Genomic DNA, 14709 nt, shown 5'->3' with positions numbered 1-14709 from the left:
AAAGATTTAGAAATTTGGAATAAACTAAATTTATCTCTGTGGGGAAGGATTGCAAGTGTGAAAATGAGTGTCCTGCCGAAAGTCCTATTTCTTTTTCAAATGTTACCTGTGATAAAAGGTACAAGTCAGCTAAAGGAATGGCAGAGAAATCTGTCAAAATTCATCTGGCAAGGCAAACGTCCAAGAATCAAACATAAATTATTAATAGACAAAAAAGAGAGAGGAGGATTTGGATTGCCAGATTTAAAAATTTATTACGAAGCAGCATGTATGACCTGGTTGAAAGAGTGGATAACTTTAAAGGATAGAGAGATATTGGACTTGGAAGGCTTTAACAACAGGTACGGATGGCATGCATACCTTTGGCAGGACAAGGTGAAAGTACATAGGGAATTTTTGACACATGTATTTAGAAAGCCCCTGTACGAGGTGTGGCAAAGACATAAAGAACTGGTAGAAAGAAGGACACCTAGGTGGTTATCACCCACGGAGATATTAACAATAAAGAAAATTAATACAGAGGAAGAAAATTGGCTAACATATGAGGATTTGTTGATTGAATCAGAGAAAGATTGGAAAATTAAAACTTATGATCAGGTGGCAGATAAATTGACTGGGTGGATCCAATATCACCAGGTGTGTGGTCTATTTAATGAAGACAAAAGAAAACGTAATTTTGATAATAAGAAATCGAAATTTCAAGTGGAAATTTTAGAAAGTGATGAGAAAATATTATCCAAGATGTATAATTATTTATTAGAATGGCATACAAAAGACGAAGAGATTAAAGATGTTATGATAAAATGGGCGATAGATGTCGGGCACAATATCCAAATCGAAATGTGGGAAAAACTATGGAAAGATCATATGAAATTTACTGCCTGTATAATCTTAAAGGAAAACATTATGAAAATGATGTACCGATGGTACTTAACCCCAGTAAAATTAGCAAAAATATATAAGAAATATGATAAGAAATGTTGGAGATGCGAAGTGAAAGATGGTGAGTTTTTCCATATGTGGTGGACATGTGAAAAAATAAAACCTTATTGGGAAGCAATTTATAATGAATTAAAAAAAATTTTTAAATATACGTTTACGAAAAAATCAGAAGCCTTCCTGATTGGTTTAGTTGGAGAAGAAATCGAAAAAAAAGATCAAAGATTCTTCTTATATGCCACCACAGCAGCGAGGATATTAATAGCGCAAAATTGGAAATTAAAAGAGGTACCAACGGTAAATGAATGGAAAAGGAAATTAATGGAATATTCTGAATTGGCGAAATTGACTGGGAAAATAAGAGAGCAAAGTGACCAAAGGTTTCAATTGGAATGGGGTAAATTTCTGGATTATGTAAAAGATTGTAAAGATATGTAAACACTTACAGGATTGACGAACTTCTTGTAACAGGACAGAAATGTATAACAAAAAATGATAACAATATGACAACAAAACATGTGGGAATGAAGAGAAAGCGAGGGAATAGCTAGAACAATAAAAAAACCAGAGAAGAGAAGGAGGGAAGTCAGGAAAGCTCGGCGGAGTTTGTGTAACAATTGTGAAACTTTATTTGATGAATGTATATGTATTTTGTTTGCTGATGGAAAATAAAAAAAATACTTGCAAAAAAAAAAAAAAAAAGGAAGGAACAGGCCAGGAGTGATCATGGCAACACCGCCATTCTACATGCCATTTGAGTAGCCCAGAACTGATTTGCAAAACTGTCTCTCTGAAAATCTGTCATTCTGAAAATCAGGGCTTAGAGTGGTTTGAATTTGCTTAGCATTCCTTTTATTGTAAATTTCTTAAATATTATTCTAAGGTTGTGCTGAGAATAACTTACTAGGAAGCTCCAATAAAATTAATGGGGGTTCTTTGTGATTACACATGTATAGTATTGCACTATGAATGTATTTTTTTAATGTACAGTAGCTCCAAGTATGCTTCACATGCACTTCATTTACAGAAATTTTGAATTATTAAAATGTAAGTTAAATGTATTTTCAGAACTATTCAGCTCTACTAGCTGAAAATTCTGGCATGCATTAATTTGGACCTTTCTGGCTTTTGAATTTTCCCCTTTCTTAATGTCAATTGTTACTTATCACCTATTTGTCCCTTAACAGCCAAGCTGAGTAGCTGTGCTTAAATTCATTTTGGAATTGAAATTATTGAGAGTGCTAATACATTTTCTGTATTACAAAGGCTAAATTAAAGTACTCTGAAAGAAATGCTAATTGAATCTCTTGTTCAGATTATGACGCATCATTGATCTTACTTGAAATATTATGCTTTTAATGTTTCTTTCATCCACAACACTGTTCACAGCATGTAGCATTTTATTTTTTCACTACTTGTATTTCTTTTCCTGAAGTTCCATAAATTAACTTAAATGCTAGCATAGTATTTTTTTCCCCTTTCGCTTTATTTAGATGAAGAACCTTTTTTAATTCTGGCTGATCATCATGAAATCAGAAAAATCAGTACTGACGGATCCAACTACACTTCATTGAAACAGGTATCATTCCAATTATCATCTAATTAATACTTAATAATCTTAATACTCATTGCTCTTTAGATTGCTTGATGAACATAAAACCACATTCTTATCTGCACTCCATAGCACAAGATAAGCTATGGACAAGGTTGGCTGTGAGCATTAAAAGTCTGTACAGTGGTACCTCTGGTCGCGAATGGGATCCGTTCTGGAGGCCCATTCACAACATGAAAAGAGCACAACCTGAAGCTCCGTATCTGTGCATATGCGTGGCGCGATTCGGTGGCTCTGCACATGCACAAAGCACAATTTAGTGCTTCTGCACATGCGCACACGCCGAAACCCAGAAGTAACCCGTTCCGGTACTTCCATAGTGAACGCAACCCGCAGCGAACGCAACCAGAGGTATGACTGTAATTCATTGGTATTTCTAGTAACTGTAAAGGGCTATAATAAATCAGGTTTCTCTTTATTACACTTTCCTTTGTCACCTTACTTAATTATGTGAATGGACCACTCGACCTGATATGAATATGTATAATATGTTAAATCTAATTACTATACAGGTCCCAATATCCTGAGTAGCCATACCTGCTGAAATGTTCCCCCCCCCCCCACAAATAAAGTTCCACCAGTGTCTATTTTCATGAGCACCAGTCATCATGATATCATGTGTTATCCTACTCTAATAAGACCCATATTTCTACTGTGAATTGCATCCCATTTTGTAAATGTATAATCAATGTAAGTATTTCTGCTAGAATAACTGGACCATGTATTCCAAATGCACAGTTTTTAATGGACATTTTTTTCTGGAGGGCATAAATATTAAAATATCAGTTGATTGGAATTAGAATATGTTAAAATTATGTTTTTGATTTATTTATTTATTAAGTTGACCAACATTTAAGTTGTTTCAGTGCCTCCTACTGACTCTCTTTATATTCAGAATCTGCTTCTTTTAGAATTAATAAAGCACCTAAGCCAGCTTGACATACTCAAAGATGAGTTCTTTCAAAATCCTGTCAATTTTGTCAAGAACATTTGATTCATTAACTGTGAGATACCATGAACAGCATGTATTCTCGCTTCCCAGAGGAACCCCCCCTTTCCCCAGAGCTTGTTCTCAGAAACTACATCTGAGAGTTCCCAATTTGAGTGTTATGTGATGTAACTTCACACTTCTAATGGAATCCCGAATAATTTCTCCTGTACCTGCTTTTGCACCCCAATAGGCAAATAAAGAGGCAGACACATAAGATGGGGTTGAACTGGGACATTTTTATTTAGATCTTAAATTGAAATCAGCAGAGGGGGATGACCATAACTGTAGCCTTTGGGCGACCCGCCCTTGCCTAAGAAATGAGGGCACAGCTTCCTAGCCTGCCCCAATTCCCGGGCAACACCCTGAGGTGAGGAAGCCTTACCCCTGGGACTGCAGAACCCCAGGTGAAGGCTCCTATCTCACCTTCTGAACTGCAGAATCCAAGAAGTGAGCCTCGGGGGCCAACCCATCACCTAAAGGTGCCTAAAGGTCGTCGACATGCCAAACCAAACTATGTATTTTTCCACACCTAAACTGCCACTGAAAGGGGACAAATCTCTAGGGGCTATAACACGAGGGCTCCCATTGCTGAGACAGCCCTTGAAACAGGTGATGTGACAGTGGCTGCCTATAGGTTGCTCAGGATCCTCCTGCAGAAGATGTTGCCTTTCAGTCTCAAATTCCATTTAAATGTCATCCACTTAAACTAGCACTACTTCTAACTGAATCATTTGAATATCCCTGCCACTAAGTTATAGGACCTAAAAGGAATATTGCAAGAGCTTTGAAGCAATCTTATCCAAGTATACTGTATCCTTGCATGCATAAATAGATTGGATCCATGCTAAATTAATTGCAGTACATTAGGTGCACCTCGATGACATTTCTAGGGGGGGGGTGGATTCCCTTCTTCCATTCATTGTTATTTCACAAAATCCATTATCCTCTGTGTTTGATTCCTGTTATATTCTTTTTAAAAATCCAGAATGTGGATCATAGATTTTGTTAGTGATGCTGCAAAAAATTCAGAACTTTGGGAGATCAAAGGTCTTGCAAAATGGCATTGCAGCCAAATTGGACACTACCCCCCCCTCCACAGAAATTGTGGAATTCCAGGTGTTTAGTAGATGTGCTTCAATGTGCTTTTTAAAATACAAACCTTACTGCTTTCTGACTTGAATTTGTAACACATATATTAACTCAAAGGGGAAGTTAATTTCAGGTTATTTATATTTATCAGTTTAAATAACATGTGGGTGTCACAATCGAGCAGTCTCATTTCAGCATCATGTTCTATTAAAAGATATAAATCAAACTTGAAAATATACAAAACATATATTATACCAGTTATATACACTTTTGATTAATCTTTGATTATTTATCTTGTCATCTTTGTTGTATTAAATGGCTTATGGAAAAACCTGGTTAATTATTTTCCCTTTTCAGGGTCTGAACAATGTGATTGCAGTAGACTTTGATTACAAAGAGGAGTTTGTCTATTGGATTGATTCCAGCAGGCCAAATGGCAGTAGAATAAACAGAATGAATCTGAATGGAAATGATGTCAAGGTGATTGGAAAGTAATCATGGAATTATAAACATTATTTGGGTTCCTACTTAATATTATATGCCAGATAGGGTTACTCATTCGCACACTTAAGCCAGTAAGAATTATTATAAATACAAAATAGCATATCTGTTCTTCTTTTTTTCACTAGAGATCAACTGGGCTCAAATTGTGCAAATAGTTTATTCAGCTAGTACATGTCCAGTTAAATGTTTGGTTAGGTAATCCTAACAGCAAATAAAAATGAAGATATTGTTACAAAACTGTATGTTGTATGTCACAGTGTGATTGTTAAAAAGTGTGATGCTTACTGTAACAATTTCATGGTGAGTGCCAGCACCTATTTTTCCAGTGGGGAAAAAGCACTGCCTGTGATACCTTATAAGATGGCCTCTGTGTGGCATGAGGAATGTGTGGCCTTACCATTAGGTGCAGAAGTTGTACATGAAGTGGCAGTGGTAGAGCCCATCCCATGCAAGGGCACAGCTGTAACTGGATAGTTCCCCTTGATAGCTTCAGCATCCTGGGCCCTCGCTACAGCAACTACCCAGTCAGAAACTTCACTGGATCATTCCATAGCAACTGAGCCAACTTTTCACCTCATGTCATCCAATTTCCTTAATATTTTGTAAACTTGTTGAATGATCAAAACTAATTTCAAATCTAAAGTTGTTGTTTTTTAAATCTCATCCTGTTTTTGAGTTATGAGGGTTTGAATTTTTTTTTAAAAAGGAAATTTTTGGCCTTGCCGGACTACACAAAAGCCTTAAAAACTCAGCCCAGATATTTCAAAACTAAAAATACTGATCCCTTCAGAACTTCATGGGCTTTAATATGATACGTCACATGATGGGCTTACTTTAAATTTTAAAGTTAAATTACAAAATTTTAAAAGTGATTAAAATGAATATGATTTTTTTAAAAATCCAAAAAATGTATTATTTAATATTTCTAAGAGCTACCTGCAAAATTTCATCTTGGGATCTCAATGGGTTCACGTTTTTAAAAAAATATTTTGTACATACATAGCTGCCTTATTTGGGTTCTGTTTAGGATCTTGGAGTAAAATATAACAGAATAAACAAGACTTAAAACTGTAATATTAGTCATTTGATATCAGGCATTTCTTTAGAAAGTCATTGAATTAAAAGGCATTTGAAAAGCTAGTTGGGGTTTTCTTTTAAAAATGTGTTCCAAACCAGAGTGATAGAATCGACACTTTGAAAGAATTATTGTTAGAATTCTTTGGATTTAAACTTAGTTTTGCTCATTCAACAAGTGTGCAAAATATTAAGAAAATTGGAAGACATGAAGTAAAAGTATTGGATCACTTGATATGGAATGACCCCACTTTGTTCTTGAAGTCTAACAGTAATGGTGGTTGTCCCTGTCTTCTGTCAATTATCCTGCAGTGCCTACTGACAGTTACACCTAAAGAGGCATTTCATATGCTCCTGGTGTTTGCATGGCAAGGCCTCAGGCCCTCCCCCACCTCTTGCCAAATAAAACACACGGACACCAATATTTTGGGTTAATGGGATAATTAAGGCCACAACTTTATTGGTTACAGATGTGAGCGGTATTGGCTTAGGCATTGAAACTGAAACGACTATATATGACTCCTGCCTGTCATCCAGGTAGTCTCATAAGGGTCAACCATCAGTAGGGGGAGCCCTGTTGATGTACATCAACTGCGAGCTCCCCCGGGGTCACCAATGGGGTTGTGGCATGGCCCTCGGCTTCGGACAGGATCCACACACCCGGATCCTTTAACGGAATACCCTTCAAGAGGAGGGACAGATGAAGGCCAACACCTCCCCTCCCACACACCAGGTTTTTACCAATGCCTAACCACCAAACCTTATAAAGTTGTGACGATTGCTATGAGGCAGGTGAAAACCACATGGCTGGTGCCAATTTGCCAACAGGAAAATTCCCACCAACCAAAGTCCATAGCAAGGCCAAAGGCAAGCATGAAACTAGGGAAGGGAGGGCAGGAGATCCGATGCAGGAGGAGGCAAGAAGGAAGAACGCCCCGGCTACGTGGCAGTTTAAATAGCATAAGCCACACACCCCGGTCGACCAGATTGGTTGGCCAGGGAGCGTGACGCAGCTGGGTCTCCCAGTGACGTGGAAGGCTAAGCCACACACACACACACCCCGCTGATGCGGGGAGTGCACGTGGCCTGCCTGCAACCCCACCCCCCTGGGATGGAGAGCGGCTTTCTAAGCAATCAGCCCACTTTGATTCTGGGGGGCTTTCAGAAGCAGACTACAACATGGCATGTGTTTCTGCTTGCCAAAATGAAAAAGTGAGAAGCAGCAGTTCTACTGGACATGTCTAGTGTCTAGAGTAGCAGTTTGGATATCAGCCTGCGCTTGGAGAAAAAGAACAAAAAAATAATAATTTTAGGGTTACCATATTTCAAACAGTGAAAATCCGGACAGAAAAGTTGTTGAGCCTTTTTTTTTTTTTTAGTTTTGCCCAAAGTTGTGGAGCTTTTCTGGGAAATTCTGGTTATTTTTAAAGAAAATTGCCAAAAACCACACAGCCAACATGGGTTGCTATACGTCCAGATTTTCCCAGCCATTTTAGCGATTTCCGCCTAGACTCTTCTTCCAACTACAGTATTCCAGATATGTCCATGAAATTCTGGACAAATGTCAACCCTATTAATTTACTAATTTAAAATAACTTTCTCAAACCAAGCTGGGTTTTAATTTAGGCTCTTCTTTGTTGTTTTTAATACTCTTTAAGAAATGCACAATTTCCCTCAAATATCTTGGGAAATTTGGTCTGTAATCTTATATACACTCTTTGAGCACAACAAAATTTACTTCTGAGTAGATATACAATTAATTGTGCTGCCAATTATGAAATCACATTTGTCAGTGTAATATCATTTGTTTCTCTCTTGCATCTTTTAAATATTTTTTCAAGAATAAGAAATGGATTCTGTTCTTGTTTTTCTGTGTATTCCACTACTTATACAATTTTAATTTCTCTAGGTAGTTCATAACACAGCTGTTCCTAACGCACTTGCAGTTGACTGGGTTGGAAAGAATCTCTATTGGTCTGACACAGAAAAAAGGATTATTGAAGTATCAAAAGTCAATGGCCTGTATCCCACCGTTCTTGTGAGCAAAAGGGTGAAGTTCCCTAGAGATCTCTGTTTAGATCCTCAAGCTGGGTATGGAACTATATTACAAACTAATTATGTTAATTGATCACATCTGATTAGGAGAATGTGGGTTATGTAATATATGTCTCTCTCTTTTCACCAAAAGCTGCTCTGAGGTTAGTTTATGAATGTGTTTAACAGTTACATAAGACAACTGAAGTATTTATCATAACATATTTGAAAATTCCAGAATGGAAAATTGAAATATCCTTTTCTCCTCTGAAGGCAGAAGGAGGGTTAATTATGTGACCTGACAGAGATAAATTTGCAATAAGTTAAAACTTTACAGCAAAATATCATTACGAGATGAAACATCCTTAAATAAAATAAAGTAGAGCTTCCCCTATATTTAAATAGTTATGCTTCAGAATAAGGATTTTTTTTACAATTAACGAGCAGATGGATCCCTCAATTAAAATTATTACAAACATCCAGCAGATCTTAAGAATTTGGTAAAGCTTTTTTGTTCCTTGACAAGATGTTTTGCTCCGAATTATACCCAGTGACATATTTTCTTTGGGCATTATTTCTCTGGATGTTACAAGCCAGGACTGTAGCTATTTATTAGTGATATCAGCCAAGCCAGCTTTGGTCTAGCCTGGAAATTAGCTTTGGGAGCTCTCATCTCAAAGAACAGGTGAGCAATAGTGTTCACATCAAAGAACAGGCAAGCAGTAGGATTTCCTGATTGACTCTGCCAAGCACCCAGCCATCCCTTTGACATCTGGTAGGGGAGAGAAAAAGGGCCTTCAGCGGTGGGTTGCTGTTTCTCACCTAACAGCTTTTGGAGCTGCAGCATCTTGAAATCAATAGCGATGTCTTTATTCATTATACATCTTTAGGCACCAGGTGAAAATGTTCCTCTTCAACCAGGCCTTTGTCTGATTAACATTCTATGACTCTATGCCCTTTTAAATTTGGGGGGGGGGGGAACGAGAGGTGCTACTGCTTTGTTTTGTTCTTGTTCTTACTATGCATTTGTGTTTTTTTGCTGTGAACTGCCCATTGATTTCAATATGCAGATTTAAAGCCTCTGTGGCTATGGAAATGGATGTGTAACATTGCATATAGATAACACAAAGTGTTCTTTTGTTTTCGACTTCCCCTGACCAATATTTTAATTGCCACAAATAAATTTTGATTAAGTACACTTTAGAAATCTTATTTTTGTTCCTGCAGTAGTACCTATCCTCCTCCCCTCCACAGAAATGAGCAGGGGCCTTTTCTAATTTGGGGGGCAGGCAGTGGTGGAAATAGCTTGCCTTATGTGACCCGAGATGCACATGTGGGTCACTCGTTTTTCTTTTCTAATGCAAAATATCAATATTTGCGAACTTGTCATTTGATTAAGTCAGGATCTTCCTGCAGAATCATTTGATCAAGCAACAATAACAGCCCTGCAATTTATGATTCTGTTTTCTGAGACAGTACAGCCAAACTAGGTCTTATAGGGACATCATTCATATGATCATTACATCTATATAAATTGGGGTGGGGATCTTTTATTAACAATAAAATTAAGATGTGGGTGAAGGGCACTGAACCCTTTTCTCCCCCGAACCATATTACACCTTAATCCTTTGCTCCAACTGAGGGGAAGAGGACATAGGACAGTGCATTTCTTTTATTGGTAACATTAAGTTTGCTACCACCTGGTTTCAACTGGAGTCAACAAGTGAAAAGAAATGGGCCTACCACCATAGAGTCTAGTTTGTCCAATAGTTTGTAGATTTTCACTCTTTTGACAAGTAATATAATCAGTGAGGTCTATATTTACTAACCAGCAATAGTACTTCCTAGTTAGAATGTTTAGGATTGCAGTAATAGAATAATTCTTGATCCCCTGATTATGCACATATTTTTTCCTGATGAATACATTTGTATCAATAAACAAAATAGTTATCTATTTTATTTCCTAGATATTTGTACTGGATTGATTGCTGTGAGTATCCTCACATTGGCCGAGTTGGCATGGATGGCTCTAATCAGACAATTGTGATAGAAACACGGATATCTAGACCAATGGCTCTTACAATAGATTATGTCAACAGAAGACTCTACTGGGCTGATGAAAGCCATATTGAATTTTCTAACATGGATGGCTCTCGTAGAAATAAAGGTCAGTTGCTCTCTGAAACAGTTCAGACATTTTGTTATGTAGCTAGGTTTTTTATGCTCATTGTGGAAGTGAATGTATTTCTATCAACTACATTTTCACCAATAATGTGTGCTAAGAAATCAGAACACTGCATATCAAAGAGGATGGAAAACATGAGACTATAGCTGTTTTTTTTTTTTAAAGCACTACTCAATTATCCTATCCAAAGCTAAAAATACTTAATACAGACATAAAAGGGGAGAAAATCATCAGTACAAGCATATAACATTTATTTCCATTCATTAATAAAAGTGCAGCCATTATTTCTTTTAAAATGACAGTACATATGTGATTCAAGAATATGTAACTCAGGAATATACAAAGACCAATGAGTAAGAATATATAAAGACCAATTAATGGAGTGCATTTACTATTTTTTTTTCTATTCCTATCTATCTTTCTTTAGTATAAAAATCCAGTGAAATAGAGTTTAAAAAAATCCAGTCATTTTTTATATTTTATTTACTGGGTTCCATTAGTGCAAGTGCCCTCCAGATGTTATTGGACTATAATTCCCATCAGGCCCGATCAGCATTGCCCCTGATGAGTTGTAGTTCAACAACATCTGGAGGGCAGCATGCTGGCTACTTCTGGCTAGTGTAGTTCTGGAGATCTGCACCTCCTTAATCAACTGTAGTGATTTGAGAATTACTGCTGTGACACTGTGACTCTTGTACAAAACTTCTTGATATATGCGCAGCAAATGTACATGCACACATGTAAGTACCAAATATTTTTATTTGTTACTAGGCAAGCTTGGGGGATTATTGCTACTAATTTGAGAACCCAGGCAGAAAATGGTTGACAGATTAAGCTGCTAATTTAAATGAAGACTTCGCCTTATTAGTTGTTATCTGGGAATTGACTGTCTCATAGCGTCAGGTCACATCTAGAATAAAGGAGTAATAATATTGTCAGGATTATAATGGGAATCACTTTTCACATATTTATCAATTTATTTCTTGTGAGCACAGTTTGATTTTTTTGGTATATATTGTCAAAATTGGAAAAGTTCAAATGAGGAGTTAGCTCTCAACTTCAAAGGGCCCTATTTCTAACCTCATAGTGCTTGGGAAATGAGAGTGTTGTCTCCCAACTTGGCTTCTATTCATGAGGCCAGCACTATAAATACTACTTCTGCAGCTGACATGAAATAGTCAAAGCTCTATGGAAGACAGTGGAGGTTCATACATATGAGCAATGATGGACTTTGCTGAATTCACCTACCTTTTACATTTTTTATTCAAATCTCACAAGTACTGTATTCAAAATCATATTAAAAACATCAATATTAGTTTATAAATAAAATAAATATTAATCAATATTGAACTGTCTGCATATTTTAAAAAAATATATAAGAAGAAAGTACAGGTTGTCATAAAGAGTATATAATTTAATGAGCGAGATTCAGAGCATAATTTTTATAGATAAAATGTATGATGAAACTAAGCTGCATCCAAATAATTAAGGAATCCCTGCAGAAGCTGTAAATTACATCCAGCCTACAATTAGTGCGAGAACTTTCAAATCTGCATGTGGCAGTGCACAAATATTATACTGCTATTGGTTCCCTGGGACCCAGCTGTTTCTTTCACTATGGTTAGGCCAACAGAGTTTAGCCAAGTGGGGTTGATGTAGCTAATCTTAATCCTAGATACTTTTAACTGGTAACAAAGAGCCTCCAGGCTTGACAAGTTGTCACAGCCATTATTCACAAGAAGTTATGCAGTCCTTGTCTTTGTCAGCTTTTGCAGTATGGAATATTTTAGCTGGCAGTCTTCCAAAACTGAACATTAATCTTACATTCTGTTGCAGTTCCTAATCAACATATTCTAGGCGTGATTGCTCTCACATTATTTGAAGACTACATCTACTGGACTGATGGAAAAACCAAGACAGTCAACCGTGCCCATAAAACCTCTGGAGCAGATAAAGTAGCACTGATTAACTCGTGGCATGCCATAACTGATATCCAAGTGTATCATTCATACAGACAGCCTGATGGTAAATATTTTCAGCATGTGTTCTGTAAAGAGCATTCTGACTTCATTAGAGTTCTGAAGACTTTGCTTAGTGATTAACCTAAGCAGTTTTATATTGGATTGCTAAAGTAAGACGGAAACAAGAGCAAAATATTAGAAGTATGGTTAGTTTTGCTGAAGGTCTGACACTGAAGGTCCATTACATAAGCAACCTTTGTTGGCTCTGTGAACCGCCTCAGTTCTCATTCAATTTTTGTAACATACCCTGGAAAGAAGTAAACTCTTACTGAGCCCGCAACCACTGCCAGTAAGTCTCTACTGGGCACCACGGTTGCAGAGGGTCCAGAATTCTGTGCTACTTCAGAGTATTTTTGAATTTCAGGAGTCCCTCAGGCTTGTCAATTGGCTGAATTAGTCTGAACTAATATAATATGACGTAAACTGTATTTTATAGACAGTTTGAATCAATGCAATTTAAAGGCCTTTTGGCCTTTTTGTGTGTGTATCGTAGGAACAAGTAAAAAAAAAGGTACAAAAGGCCTTTAAATTGCATTGATTCAAACACACACAGGACCTGCTGGCCTGCCCATGAGGCAGCCTGAGGCAACTGCCTCAGGCATCAGGACACAAAGAGGAAGTGCCTAGGTGGGCACCCTACCTCACCGCCTCCACCACTGGAGGAGAAGTGGCAGTGACACAGGCTACTGGCAAGATCTCGCTGAAATCTCGTGCACTCCATGAGATCTTGCTGGAACTTCCGCATGACCCAGATAAGGGAGGAGTTGGTGGGCAGCACCTTTCCATTTTGCCTTGGGCGGTGAAATTGGATGTGCCGCCCCTGGAAAAAAAATGCTTTCATTCATATAGACAGTCTGATGGTAAATATTTATATACATATGGTATTTATTTATTTATTTATTTATTAGCCATACTGAGGTACCTCTGTTTGCCAGAAGTTTATCTGGGGGAAAGCCAGCTATGTTGCTTTTCATGTGAATCACCTTAGCACATCTTAATGGTTTCCTCTTTTGCATTCCTAGTGCCTAAACATCTTTGTGCGTTGACTAACGGTGGCTGTAGTCACCTGTGCCTCCTGGCCCCAGGCAAAACACACACCTGTGCCTGCCCCACCAACTTTTACCTCGCGGCAGATAATAAGACTTGCTTATCAAACTGCACAGCCAGTCAAGTAAGTAGAACGTGTGTATTGTAACATTTATAAGGATTACTTATTAATGTATTTAGAGACTTTGAAGCAGTGTAAAGGCTTGTGAGAGTTTTGAGATTAAGAGGGGAGGGCACTAATAGTTTTAATTGGCAATGAATGAAGGAACTGTTGGTTAGGAACTTAGTTTATTTTTTTTTCCAAAATCAGAAAAATCTGGTTTATGGTGTTACAGTTATGTTGAAGCCTAAATTATCTATCTTTATATTCCTTATTTGGATAAATTTCGTTAAGGTACATTGACAAAGCTATTCCCCCACTGATATGCGTTGGCTTGGATCCTGATTTCCAAAGTTCTATTCATGGAACAGGTTCTTCCATCTCTCATTTGCTTTTATAGCCCACTGTCTCCCTCTGTTTCTGAACTAGCATGCCGTGGAGTTCCAAGAATACCCCCCTCCCCCAACCCATGAGAATGGAAGTGCCTTCCACTCACCTAATTATGCCTGTGAATCTAGATCATTAATACCTTTAGTGGGCAGTAAACTAATTCCAAAGAACAGCAGACTCCATATTCTGTCTTTGGGCTCCGATTTCTTATAAATTCTTTTCAGTTGCAAAAAAAAAATGTTATTTCAATAAAAACTGTTAACACTTTAAGGTTTTCCATATTATACCTTTCTCCTACAGTTCCGCTGCAAAACTGACAAATGTATTCCATTCTGGTGGAAATGTGACACTGTAGATGATTGTGGGGATGGATCAGATGAACCTGAAGAATGCCGTAAGTATTTTAGCAAGTTGCATTAACCTAGCATTTTCATACTGTAAGAGTCAATGTGGTACGGTGGTTAAGAGGGTTGGAGTAAGATTCAGGTCTCCGCTTGGCTATGAAATTTGCTGGATGACCTTAGGCCAATCTCTCAGCCTAATCTACCTCACAGGTTTGTTGTTTGAATAAAATGGGAAGATAGAGATCCATGAATGCCGCCTTGAGCTTCTTGGAGGAAGATGGAATATAAATTTGTTGTTGTTGTTAAGTCAATAAAATCTACAAGACTGCTACAGAGTGAACAAACAATTTTTATAATAACTTAATTATCTGGAGAAACA

At 37.4% G+C, this 14709-nt stretch overlaps 1 protein-coding gene across 1 annotated transcript in view; it reads left to right on the top strand.

Annotated features, from left to right (window-relative positions):
* The window catches only part of LRP1B (LDL receptor related protein 1B), a 754577-nt gene that overhangs the window by 679836 nt on the left and 60032 nt on the right, over window positions 1–14709 (top strand). Inside the window, 7 exon segments of the mRNA XM_033164188.1 lie at window positions 2433–2518; window positions 4989–5111; window positions 8119–8300; window positions 10211–10410; window positions 12265–12453; window positions 13472–13620; window positions 14287–14380. Of these exon segments, the coding sequence (XP_033020079.1) occupies window positions 2433–2518; window positions 4989–5111; window positions 8119–8300; window positions 10211–10410; window positions 12265–12453; window positions 13472–13620; window positions 14287–14380 (1023 nt within the window).

Source organism: Lacerta agilis, chromosome 1, assembly GCF_009819535.1.
Source record: "Lacerta agilis isolate rLacAgi1 chromosome 1, rLacAgi1.pri, whole genome shotgun sequence".
Lineage (NCBI taxonomy): Eukaryota > Metazoa > Chordata > Lepidosauria > Squamata > Lacertidae > Lacerta > Lacerta agilis.
Note: the sequence above shows the minus strand (reverse complement) of the source record. Positions and strands in the feature narration are given on the sequence as shown.